The sequence below is a fragment of the Akebia trifoliata genome, chromosome 2 (genome assembly GCF_017979445.1).
Source record: "Akebia trifoliata isolate Shusen 1 chromosome 2, ASM1797944v1, whole genome shotgun sequence".
Classification (NCBI taxonomy): domain Eukaryota; kingdom Viridiplantae; phylum Streptophyta; class Magnoliopsida; order Ranunculales; family Lardizabalaceae; genus Akebia; species Akebia trifoliata.
Genome location: NC_141376.1, coordinates 23196527 through 23209934, shown reverse-complemented (window position 1 = coordinate 23209934; position 13408 = coordinate 23196527). Strand labels below are relative to the sequence as shown.

The window sequence follows — 13408 nt, the reverse complement described above, 5'->3', positions numbered from 1 at the left end:
ATAAAACTCCTAACAATTCTCTAATTAAAATTAATTTCCTATAATAAAAAAAAAAAAAAAATAGAAACCTAACATACTGCATGCTCTCGAGTTATGTGCTGTTCTTGTAACTTTCTTTAGCGGGTAAGCTCGACCGCATATGAAATTGATTGATTTTTACCTATCAAAAGCAATTCTTTTTGTTTTTGTTTGTTTGTTAATAATTAGAAGTATATGGTGCACCAACCGAAGTGCACTCTATTGTACAGTAACAGATTTAAAAAGCCCGGGAACACATTTTATTCTATTTTATATAATAATAATAAAAAGATAAAAAAAGGGACTCTTTGTTTTTTATGAGCTTAGGAAGCAACGAGAGATCAGCCAACCATCCCTTCTCGTTAGAGTCGTTAATGGCGGATCGGACTATGAAGGATCCTAAAACCTTAGAATCTCTTTCTTTAAGAGAGAGAGAGAGAGAGAGAGAGAGATGGGGTTCTCAACAATGTCTCCAGGAGAGAGTGTGATAGTGGCGATGGACGCGAATCGCAATAGGGGAAGCATGGACGCCTTGAATTGGGCTCTCAACAACGTCGTTAGGCCGAAAGACACTGTTATTGTTCTTGGAATTCTATGCGAATTCGGGAAGAAGAGCTCCTCTTGTTTCCCATTCTACATGGGCATTGGCATATCCGCCATCTGTAAGTAAGCTTCATTTTCTTCTTCTTCATCTCCTCCAATTACGCTTTTAATTATCAAAATTATGTATTTTAATTATAATATGGATCTTATGTTTTCTTGATTCACACCTACCTCTTCAGTCCTCATACAAGATATTTGATTCATTTAATGAGGAAAAACCAAGGCTTTCTTGACCGTCAAAATCTCTTCGACCCAAATTATTAGGGGTTGGATACGTTTAGCTTATCTAATTAAGAATTCGGGTAAAATTACCTGTAATTATTTTTGAGAAATTATTTAGGGTCAAATACAAATATAGATCGTATCCAAGTATCCATTTACCTGAATTTATAGCAGTAAATTCATAAATAAATATATTAAATAAAAAATTATGACTCCTCCATCGTTGTCACAATGTGTATACATACTAGAGTTTGCACGTGCTTATCAGGTATATGTATATTAGAGTTTTTGCATGCCTATCGGCATGAGCATCCTCATTGGGGTTAAGGGGGTAAAAGAGGAAAGGAAATAAAGTTTGAGGGGTATTATTGTAAAATAAAAACACTTCCCTTACTAAATTAGTAAGATTTCAATAAGGATCATTGGACTCACATGGATTACCACATTGGCAATCCAAAACCACAGACTTCTACATTTCATGGAAAAGCTCACATTAAAAAAATAAAAAATTGTTTTGAGCTTCATTGAAGGTGTAGCAAATGGACGACTATTGAACTCCCAAATCTAAAATTAAAATTCAACGGTGAAAAATAACTATTTTTTTCCGAAAGTCTTAAACTTTTGTCTTCTACATCCTTGTGGCATCGAATCATTTTTTGGATGCCACAATGCGAGCTCATGACCCTTAGTAAGATTTGAAATCTTACTAAGTTAGTTAGGCTAGCCTAAATCATTGGAAAATAGAGAGAAAGGGAAAGTCAATAATGTTGGAAGGTATTATTGAAAAAAGGTAGAGCAGAGGAAAGACAATATATAAAGTTGAACAGGTATTCTTGAAAAAGGGGTTAGAAGAGGAAAAACAATAAAGTTGGAGGGTTATTCTTAGGTAGGGAAGAAGAGAAAATGGAATAAAGTCGAAATTTTTCCTTGAGATGTATGCAAGATTTAATTTGACCCTTCTTTGTAGGGGGGTAAACATTGGGAAGACAACCATTGTGTTTTATTAGATAGAGATATTAGTTTTGGAAATCTGCTTGAAGGTGTGAGTTGGTTACAAATATCCTTCAAAAAGTTGAATATGAATATCTTTTAGAAAACTTGGATAAAAATGAATATTCAGATATAAAGTTAGATACAAATATAGATATATGCCTCACTCGACCCACATCAGACACTCTAACTGCAAGGGTGATGATGGTATTTATTAACCATATTGAGTTTAGGTGTAGTCATTCTAGACACCATGCATCTGATAAAAGACCATAGGGATCGGGCATCTGGAGATTTACCAGTGATGGTGCTGAATCTCCGAGTCAACTCAGTTGAGGGGCAGTATTGATCTGCATTTTGTACCTTTCCATTCACTTGAAGAATTGTATCTATCTTCTAATTTCTTGAATTGGAAGATTTCCCTTCCACTTCAGTTTGAGATCTCACTGCTTGGAAAGATAAGGTTCTGTTTACATCATGCCTACACCTACAACGTATTATAATATTCCCCTATGAAATGCAGCCCTTGAAAATAGAAAAAAGGTTCTAAAGAGGAAAAAAAGGCAAAAGAGTCTTGCCTAGTTTGCACATGGCAGCGGGCCACATAGGGAGATTTGGTATGGTTGAAGCAGGTGAACTGTTTCAGGCCAGCCACCTCAGCTTCCATATGTAAAAGAACCAAAAAAGAAAGAAAATGCTAAACTGACTTCCTACAACACTGCATTGACATGAAGGTGTGCACAAAACTGTAGATACTTTTCCTCGAGATATAAGTGAAAAGCATCAATGGTTTGGTGCACACCACCACGTCAGCACCGGGTTAAGAGGGTATGTCATGCTCCACAAAGACGACCTCATATTTGGACCTTTATTGTTCGTAGTTCATATCATATGGTGACTACAAAGATGATTTTAAAAATCGTCTGAGACCATGATGACTTGCCTGAGTCTTCTATCTGTTGTTCCACAACCGAGATGTGCTTTCTTCTTCTCATGGGTTTAAAAATTGGTTGAGACTGAGATGACTCACCCATGTCATTTGTAAACGAGACAAGTCCCCACAGCCAAAATGTGCTTTCTTCTTCTTCTTCTTCTTGATTCATAGATCTATAAAAAGCTTCAAAATCATCCGAGATTATGAGATGACTAGTAAAGATGTTTAAAAAATCCTACCACTCTAGAGAAGAGTTTGGAGTGTAGCTTTGATGTATTTGGTACTTAAAAACATGATTGGAGCTTTTTTGGGTTCATATATCATTCATTGCAGGGGAAAGATTAGAGTTCTCAGGACAAGGGGAAATGACCCAACAAGTTCTCGAAGAGGAGATTATGAAGAAGAGACAACAATATCAGAGCACCCTCCAGCCATTCTACTGGCAATGCAAGAAAAATGAGGTTATATGTTTCCTGTGATAATCTTGCTTTTTCAGTAACCTTTATGTAAGACTTTAATTTTTTTAATTTCAAGTTTTTAGGTGAAGTTGGAAGTTAAGCTTGCTGCAGGATTTGATCCCAAAAAGATAACCATTGAAGAAGCACAAAACTCTAATACTCGTTGGGTTGTATTAGACAGGTGATATGTGCTATAGATTTACGAATAAAGACAATAAAGTTTAGACTTGCCCATTTCATTGGATAGGATTTTGTTTCATAAGCTTTTCGGTTTTCTTTTTTTCATAACAGCCACTTAAAGAAAGATAAAGCATTTATATACGAGCGTGCGGGCTGCAATATTGCAGCAATGAAAGGAAATGCTGTGGCCACTATAATGTTGTCAAGATCTACCGAATGCAAAGGGCTAATAAATACAGAAGACGTGATCATTGAAGAGGAAGACACTTCAGCTGCTCAGCCAGAGAAACCACAACATGGGGATCTTAGTTCTTTCCAAGTAGAGAAGTTATCTGCATCACCCCCTCCAAGCCCATGTTGGTACACACTTTCATGGCGTACAGGCTTTCCTCGAAATTTTACTAAAACCGAAGTTGAAAGCATAACCAATGGATTTGCCAACGAGAACATTGTTTTGGTGGAGGAGAACTTGCAACTTTACAAAGGGATCCTTATGGAGACTCCTGTTCTTGTGAAGTGTTTCTCTCGTGAAGATGAACAGTTCTGGTCGGAACTCAGGATCCTTTCTCGGGTCCACCATCGTAACATTTCAAACCTTGTGGGGTACTGCTGCACTGATGCTTCTATGTTCTTGCTCCAGGACTACTCATGCAATGGTTCTCTTAACATGCACTTGAAATGTAAGAATCACTTGGGTAATCAAATTAATTATATAAAATAAAAAATAGTCGTGATCCTGAACGGTGTTCGGTTCCTATAGCAATGTACGGTGTCTACGTGGCACATTTTGGTTGGAACTTAAAAACAGATAGGGCTATGTGCCATATAGAAAATGACTTGTTTAGGAGCCTGATGTGTTTAAACACCAACCAAAACTTGCCATGTAGACATCGTTCCTATTGTGTAGGAACAGGACATCGTTCTGGATCTTGATTCAACAAAAAATACAAGTGTGGAGTACTGTTAATTCTTTGGTGAGATTTATATACCATCACCTAGAACAATATTTACCATCACTACTAAAGACCTAAAAATGGGAAAAAACTTTGAAGTGGCCATCCTGCTTCAAAATTTTGGAAGAACCCTTTCCTTTGGATTATAGGTGACATTTCCAAGGAGGTATTCCAAATATTGATAAAAATGTAAGAGCCTGAAATTCATACAAAATACCACGTGTCTTGTAACGAGGAGGGTTCCTTCAAAATTTTGAAGTCGCCTGGCTGCTTCAAAGTCGGACTATTAAAACTGAACTCCAGTGATATCACCTAATCAATTTCAATTTATAGTACTTTGTTTTCAAGAAGAAAATGGTTATGGGTATGAGATTGTACAAGTGTGTAGGTGATGAGTTGGCTAAGAACCTTTCTTGGAAAGCAAGGTTGGATATTGCACTTGGAATCGGTAGCTGCTTGCGCTACTTTCATGAGGATTGCCTTGATGGACCTATCGTGCACCTCTCTCTCAATTCCTCGCGTGTTCTATTCTCCCATGGGTGCCCGATTATGGTAAGTTTAGATTCACTCTTCTTGGCATCATTGTTTCAAAACTCGGTTTGACGCCTCATCTCGTGGATGAGACTGAGTTGTCTTAGACAAGTCATCTCATCTCATTCGAGTTGTCTTGTTTAACAACGAGACAATGGATTTTTTTATTTTAAAAAATCTGAAAATTTCTACACAGATTCTAAGTAAAAGAAAATGCTGGAAAACATTAGGCTTGAAAATTAGAAGGAGAGATATTCATGGATTTTGTTAAAAAATAAGAAAAAAAAATTAAAGAGAAAATATTGAAAATTACCTTGACTTTTTGCAAGACTTGATAAATTTGATGAATATCTTTAAATCCAAAGAAAAACTCTCGTTTTTCAAGAAGAAAATGGTATATTTTGTCTTGTTTTGGAGGAGGAAAATGAGGGTTCAAAAAACACTTTAAGCTTCTGTTGGTTCTCTTTGTTGTAGAGGAGAGCAAAAATTAAGAAATTTCAGATTGAATTCGTTGAACACTGAAAAGGAGAGATCGTGAACAAGAACAGTGTCCTGTTCCTATAGCACCATACGTGTCTACATGACACTTTTTTATTGGAGTTTAAAGACATTGGGCTGCGTGTTACTCTAAAAAAGCTTGGTTAAGAGCCATTGGTGTTTTAAACTCCAACAAAGTACGTATACACTGTAGCTATACATGGGAACGGGATGCTGTTCTGGATCCCGATCTGGTGAGAAATTATTGCAGAATGAGACGACTCGGAAATCCCATCTGAGATTCTCAAAATCTTGTTCAAGTCGTCTTGTTTGTCTCGCGAGATAGTTCAAGTCTGAGATGGCTTGTCTATCCATCTCGTCCATGGACTATACTGAGATGAATCGGATGAGTTGTCTTGATCTCGGACGAGTTTTATAACCATGCTTGGCATAGTAACTATAACTGAGGTTACAAAATGAAAACGTGGTTTTAAAACTCAACGACTCAGAGTTGGTTTGATTAGAGTGAGTTGTGGTTTGGGTTTTTAAACATGGACTAATAAGTATTGCTTTGATCTTGTTACTTGAAGCTTACTGATTTCACTTCAGCAAAGTGGCTTAAGGATGGTATTGATGCTTGTGGTAGAGTTTTATCTACTGAAGGACACAATGAGTAAGTATCCTATATATATATATATATATATTTTACTTGTATGTGTGGTTCAGATTTAATATCACCATTTAGGCATCTTACTTCAAAAGGTAAGAAAACATAAATGAACATGTTACAACTGAATGACATTCCAATACATTACCATATTTGGTTGGTATTTTTATTTGAGAGATTCTATTGCCACACCAACTTTTGCTAACGCCACCCCATTCATATGTAAATTACCAAAGAATTAGCACACTACTTGGGGTGGTGTTGGTGTGGCAATAGAATCTTTTTATAATCTCAACTCAAAACTATAAGCACTGCATGTCTTTCTTTGCCTTAATCTCTCTTGTGCATCTGATGGTGGAAGATGTCAGATTATGACGTCTGATGGGCACTTTTCTCATGATATACATGCATATGGTTTGCTCCTCTTGGAACTTGTCACCGGACGGCAAACTTCTTTCTTTCGTAGTTCCGTAGAGGGTCATTCATTGGTAGATTGGGTAAGTTTATGGAGTTAATGATGATGCTTCATGAATTTCTTTGAACCTTTACTTAAATTTGAGGAAAATGTCTATTATAAATGAAACGTGTTTCTGTTTTACTTTGTGTAATCCTCATTAAAGATTCTTTATCTTCCATACAATAGGCATTGTCACTCCTAGAAAATGGTTCCCTCAGTGAAGTCATTGATCCAAGGTTGATTGGTTCTTGTGATGTTAAAGAGGTTCGCAATATGGCATGTGCTACAATGCTGTGTTTGAAGGACGATTCTGGACATCAGCCTTCCATGAGTGAGGTGAGAGCCTATGATGTTTGTGTTTCCCTTGACCGTGGTCTCTCTTATAGAATAAAGAAAAATGACTGTAAATGCCCTTATCTTCAACTCTCCGAAAACCCTTGATTTTTCTTCCTAAAACCTATATCTTCATGCTGTACAACCTCTTTGACAAATTATTTTTATCTATTAAACATTATCTTCAATCCATCATTTTCAGCCTTGCCTCAATCCCTTATGGAAACCCTTGATTTTTCTATTAAAAAATTCACTCATCTTGTACTTCAAAAATCCTATATTGTTCTTGAGGTTTGAAGGATAAGTAGATAGAATTCTTAAGGTTGAAGAGGATGGTTAAATTTTTTTGATGGGCTTAGTAGATAAAATCTTACGGTTGAGGAGCAGTGGAAAAGTTTCTACAAGAGATTGAAGATAACTGGTTTTGAAAAGAAAAAACAAGGGTTTTCAGTAACAACTTGAAAAATAACTTAAAATTCCCCCCCTTTTGAACCTGAACAAAAAAACTAATTGATTTTTCTTCCCAAAACACTCATCTTTAAAATCTATAACCTCCATTAAATTATTTAATATATTAAACTTGATCTTCAAACCTCGTTTTCACCTCACCTTAGGGTAAATCATTATAATTCTTCAAGTTAGTTAAGAAAATTGAAGAGGAAATTAATCTTACAAGTTCTGTCTACAGAGTATAAAAAATTGGTCTTGAGAAGAAAACAAGGCAAACAAGGTTGAAGTCGCTTTTAAGTTAATTTTTATAAGTTGGTTTTCAGTTTTCAGGTATAGGTATAGGTATGTAACTATAGCTTATTTGAGGATTACAGAAGAGTGAAATAATCGATTAGGGAAACCTGACAATCCATGGACATAGACACTACCGCACCACATTACATCTTATTGGGTTTCTTTTATTCTTTTATTTTTATTGGTTTTGTGATTTGCTAGGTTTTATGTTCACAAATGCTAAGATGAACTTGTGCAGGTGTTGGCTGTGGTTCGAGGTGATCGATTTGGGACATCCCATGGTTGAATCCTTCGATTGAGGTTCGCATATTGTGCTTTTTAAATTGTAAATCAAGGAAACATACATCAACATAGATTTATAAATTTTAAAATTAAAATGTTATCGAATGCTCATGATATTCAAGAGCACAAGTAAAACTTCCCTTATTTTTTCTCTCTTTTAGTAATATAAGTGATTCTGAGAGTTTGTTTTGCAGATCTGCGAACCAGAAAGAAGAAGGAAGAGGAGGACTCATATCAAATTGAACTGTTGAAGCTGGATTTCAATGAAACACACATTGACGCTTCCTGCTAAACCCCAAATCTATAGCGATTTGTGTTTATAAAAATGTAGTTGTGATTGATACGAGTGCTGCTTTCATTGTAAAACGCACTAGAAGTGCATTTCAACTATGGTATTAAAGACAACCTAAAATCTTCAAATGAGCATTTAGCTTAAGCATAATCTGCTCTAGCTTAGCTTTCATATTTCTATTTTTTTTAAACAAGGGAGCTTATATTTCCATACTAGCTTTTTCTTTCCAATTAAGGAAATTACGAATAACAATTCAACTATGTTATTAAACACAACCTAAAATCTTCTGTGATAACCCCAAACTACACTTGTATAGATAGGTCATGTTACTTTGGATTCTTGATTTTAGTTATTAAATTTTTTTCTTGAATCTTGTGGCGAGATGAGTTGATAAAGGCAAGGAAGGAAGAGTCTGTAATTTAGTTGTTGCATGTTAGTTTAACGACTATATAACTACTAGTTCCCATACAACATTTTTGTTTTACAATATAGAAATACATCACTTTTATCATGAAATCTTTATATTTTATAAACTTGAAAGCTCTTATATTTATAATGAAATATTTCTGTTCTACAATATACATATACCTTATTTTTATCATGAAATGTTTATGTTTTATAACCTAGAAACCTCTCAAATTTGTCATGAATTTTTTTTGTTTTATAAGATAAAGTCATTTAGTTTTTGTTATACAATATTTCTTTTTTATAACATAAAAGCCTTTTAATTTTGCTAGGAAATATTTTGTTTTATAAGATAAAAACCTTCTCTATTTTTCAAGATAATATGTGTGGATGTATATTTACAAAATATGTATTGACGAGCTTTGAATTTGTTGAATTTATGGGTTAATGACTTTCTTTGGGTTAAGTTGGATGCTTCTTGTGTTTAAGATTGTTTGGGATAGATCAGATTTGTGGTGTGTACTCTGACATTGATAACCAAAGGTGTAATTTAGGAATGACATGGTTGGTGATCAATCTTGGATATGGATAGTAAACTTGTTACGATTATGAATGGATTATTCAATGTGTACTTAGGGATGAAGCATGACATTGGAATTGATGGACAATTTTTGTGTATTCATGGAACGAGTTGTAATGTTGTATTTTCGTATTTTTTATTTTCTTTTAATTTAACGACCTTGAATAAGCCAATTATCATCTCACTTATGTTAGAATTCCTCGTGAATGAGACATATAATTATATTATTTCAGTATAACTGCTAAACCCAAAAAAGATCATGAAATTGCATTGTGGGTAATCCTTTTGCTCTTCCAAAAATGAAGAATTATCCAAGATGTTGATGGGTTCACTTACTTCCTAGTGGTATGGGACACCCTGGAGATAGTCATTCTTAACAAAGTTTGGGAAGTACCGGTTATACTTTTTTTGATAAATTTTGATTGTAAAAAGCTTCAGATTAGTAGCTAGAGGGATTTGAGATTGCACACATGCTTGATAGACATTAGACATGAGATTCACACATGGTTTGGACATGGATTCATACTAGATTGTAGTCATCGAATGGTTGATTGTTATAAAGTTTAGTTGAGTCGTTGACACTATTGTCAAACGAAAACCTGGGCTGGAAAAATAACATATTGCGAACAATCGCACGTTCTCCATAGGAGTCAGTGGTTACTACTTCCAAATTGAAAAATCAGGACATTTGAAGATGTCCGACCCTCGTAAAAAGGCTAAACAATGTTGAGTTCCCTCATCAGTAAATTAATGGGATCTCAGTATCGTCTATGCCTGTAAAAATAGAACTCTACAACACTGTGTAGGTTGATTTATCGGGATATCAATCGCAAACTCATGTGTTATTATGTGATGGTTCATGCATATCATATTTGTTATATCTTTATATAAATATAACTAAGTTATACTCAATTGTTTATCTATACAATGCTTTAGATATGCGATGATCATGAGGTTTACTTGTTTTTTTATATTAGTAGATAATTGCATGTAAGCAATTATTTAAATATATTTCTCGATTTATGCATCATGATTTTAAAACTCATGTCACACATTGTATTTAAAAGGCTCAAAACTTAAAAGCTTGGTTGTTTTTTGACCCCCCCGAGTGAGCTATTTAGGGTTAGTTAGTATCTGTTGGGACACTTTGTCGCTCATATCACTTTTCTCCCATCTTTTAGATTTCCATGTAAAGGACACATTTTTGGTTGAGGAGGAGTTGTATTGGGAGCTAAAGTAAGAGCCATACTACGAGAGAGACCTAGATTCAAAGATCGTGCCTCAAGGAGCCACCTATCTGTTGTTGTTGTGGTCTTCATTGCTGTGTGACATCACAACAAAGTCTAGCATCGGGACAATGCCCTAAACGATACCTTCATGAACCTAGATACTGGATTTTACATTAGGTGTTTGCACCCAACATATATCCCTATGCCAATAACACCACACAAGTCTCTGCTTGGATGGTTGACATAATGTATCGAGTCTCTCGGGGTGAGCCTTTGTACCTACTGACAATGATTGTACAACATATTAGTTAAGTCGCCATAGTCGGGATTTAATCCTTTGGACTTCTTTTTGGGCAACTTATCACTGAGTTGGCTTAGAGGTTTGGACTTCCTACTGAGACATAGTCTATAGTGCTTAGGAAAGTTTGGGGAGTGCCCAATCTAAAAAAAATCTGGCAATGCATTTCATCCCCCTTGAGGAATCATTTGAGCAATCGAACATTCAAGCAGATATTCCAATCTTCCAAGAGTAGTAGTAGTAGGAACTTCCTCCACAACCTAAAGTCCCGACATTTTGACTTTTGAGTCTTGGCTCAACACTCTTGAGTAGTAGCAATAAGAGCTTCATTAGGAGTTCCAACGTCATTTTGAGTGTGTGGAGTCTCAGCTGTAGAAGATGTATCACTATCTTTGTAGTCTAGTGCAAGCTGCAAATTGTCGGGGTGACAACATCGAAGCCTTCCAGTAGTAGTAAGTCCGATGGAGCATAGTCTGTGTAGTTAGTGTCATAGGTTACATATCATGGCTAGCGTTTTTTTATTCCTCTCTGGGACGTAAATAGTCACATCTTATTTTGTCCCAAAAGAATGATAAGTCTTTTGTTGTATTGCCAGTTGTGTTTCTATAGTCACATTTTGTACTCTTAGAAATTGACATATTTTTTTTGACATTTATTTTGATTTATAGTAAAATCCTTGTATTTAATTTATGATGACAGAGTTGATGAAGCAACAATAGTAGCTCATCCAAGCTCAACAGTAGACCAATCAAAACCAAATCTAGATTAATTAGGTCACCACTCAGCCTATAATTAAGATGAAAGTTCAGTTGGGTCAGTTACCTCTTTCTCTGGGAGGAAGAGAGAAAGGTCAATTTCCCAGTCAAACTATTCCTAACCCTAGAGGTCAACTTACGGTTCCCAACGGACCGAAGGGTCAATACGGTTAGGAAGTCATTCTGGAGCTCCACAAGACTCCGTCTAAGCTATCCACATTAGGTCACCACTCAGCCCATAATTAAGATGAAAGTTCAGTTGGGTCAGTTACCTCTTTCCCTGGAAAGAAAAGAGAAAGGTCAATTTCCCAGTCAAACTGTTCCTAACCTTAGAAGTCAACCTACGGTGTCCAACGGACCGAAGGGTCAATATGAGTTAGGAAGTCATTTTGGAGCTCCACAAGACTCCGTCCAAGCTATCCACACCTCTAAGTCAGGAAAGAATGTGGACAACAAGGTCCAATCCATTGACAAGGAAGATAATGTCCTAAAGAAGGACAAAGTTCAAGTAGAAGAAATCATAGAATCTCTCAAAGAGAATGAGAAAGATTTGGAAAAACTTTCCATCGTTTCACAAATTCCAAAAGCTCCATTCTCCCATCGCCTTAAAAACAATAAGAAGAGTAAGCAATTCGATGGTGCCCTTGAAAATTTTCACAATGTGCTTATTGTAGATACCCCAATTTGAACGGTCCGTAGCTCGGAAGGATAAAAAAATACCGATTCTTTAACAAAATTTGCCAATGGGCCTCAAAGGCTCAAATAATTGAAAAACGAAATTTTGATCGAATCGAGGTCCCTAAAACCCCCTAAGGGTCTAATGGGCCTACCAAAAAGAATTGGCGTGCCCCCACTTTTACCGCTCCACTCTCAAATCAAAAATGCCCCAAGCAACCCTCAACTCTCCAAAATTAATCTCTCACCTTATCCAACCTAACCTAAACCTAATTCCACATTACCCAAATCCCAAAAAAATCACCAACACATCCAACCCCATCATAAAACAAACCTTACCCAATCCCAAATAACCTACAACATCCCATAACCCAAGTCCAATACACTAAAGCCCACAAATCATTATCCATATCCAATCCACATCCATACCTATAACCCTAACTCACAAACCACTACAAATATCAACCAATCACCATCTTGATCATCAAATATGACACATGTCATCACTTCTTCTCACCTCTTTCATCCAACCACCAACCCCCATCACCTTTTTTTAACAATCCATCTACCCACAACACCACTCTCTAAAAATCACCTCAACCCATACCCTTCCCTAACCTACCCACTTCACCTTTCTCTAACACAACCAACCACCCACATTACAACCTATACCCCTTACACCCTAATCCATCTCCTTTATTTAAATACTCTACCAACTCACATCACAACCCACACCTCCCCTCATCATTTCTTTCAAAATCATTCTTACAAAACTAACCTATACCCCTCCTCTTCAATCAAACACCTACTCTTACCAATTAATTCATCTAATCACCACACTCCTCCATCTCCTTTTAACACATGTTATCATCTCCTTAACCTTCCCAAAACCCAACCAACCAACCCCTTACACAACCCATTCTCTTACTCTAAACACCTCATCTTTTCAATCAACCTAACACTCCATCAACACATCACTCCCTTACACTTCTATTCTCTCAAACCAAACACCCGTCATCTCACCTCACTAAATACTCTACCTAAGTGGATTGGATAAGATCCAAACCATTTGGATCAAAACAATACCTATTTATCTTCATTACACAACTACCCTCCTTTCAACTCAAAATTTCATACCCCTCACCTTCAAAACATATGCCATTTTATATTCTCCAAACACTTCACCCCATTATATCCCTAAAGTATCTCCCAACACCTATAAATACCCCCTTTATTTCTCAAATCAAACCTTCCAAGTCTCACACTAAAAAAAAAAAACACTCAACTCAACTTCCTTATCATTTCTTCTCTACTCCCTCACTTTA

General features: G+C 36.1%; 1 protein-coding gene across 3 annotated transcripts; it reads left to right on the top strand.

The window, feature by feature from the left end:
* Nucleotides 1-358: 358 nt before the first annotated feature.
* On the top strand, nucleotides 359-8388 carry LOC147409926 (putative serine/threonine-protein kinase PBL28). Of its 3 annotated transcripts, none has more exons than XM_086432100.1 (10): nucleotides 364-680; nucleotides 3101-3228; nucleotides 3309-3406; nucleotides 3517-4085; nucleotides 4747-4910; nucleotides 5957-6039; nucleotides 6395-6530; nucleotides 6677-6826; nucleotides 7806-7867; nucleotides 8044-8374. In XM_086432100.1, the coding sequence occupies exons 1-9, from the start codon at nucleotides 470-472 to the stop codon at nucleotides 7851-7853; spliced, it is 1587 nt and encodes a 528-aa protein (XP_086288226.1). In that variant the 5' UTR covers nucleotides 364-469; the 3' UTR covers nucleotides 7854-7867; nucleotides 8044-8374. The 3 variants fall into 3 exon arrangements, with proteins under 3 accessions (XP_086288228.1, XP_086288226.1, XP_086288227.1); XM_086432101.1 differs by having other exon boundaries at nucleotides 365-684; XM_086432102.1 differs by lacking the exons at nucleotides 6395-6530; nucleotides 6677-6826 and having other exon boundaries at nucleotides 359-680; nucleotides 8044-8388.
* Nucleotides 8389-13408: the final 5020 nt, after the last annotated feature.

Bases quoted from the DNA above. Each gene is read 5' to 3' on its own strand.
- LOC147409926 (XM_086432100.1), top strand. From the start codon at position 470: ATGGGGTTCTCAACAATGTCTCCAGGAGAGAGTGTGATAGTGGCGATG. The intron at 4,911-5,956 runs GTAAGTTTAGAT...TGTTACTTGAAG, and splicing joins CCCATGGGTGCCCGATTATG to CTTACTGATTTCACTTCAGC. The intron at 6,040-6,394 runs GTAAGTATCCTA...TGATGGTGGAAG, and splicing joins TCTACTGAAGGACACAATGA to ATGTCAGATTATGACGTCTG.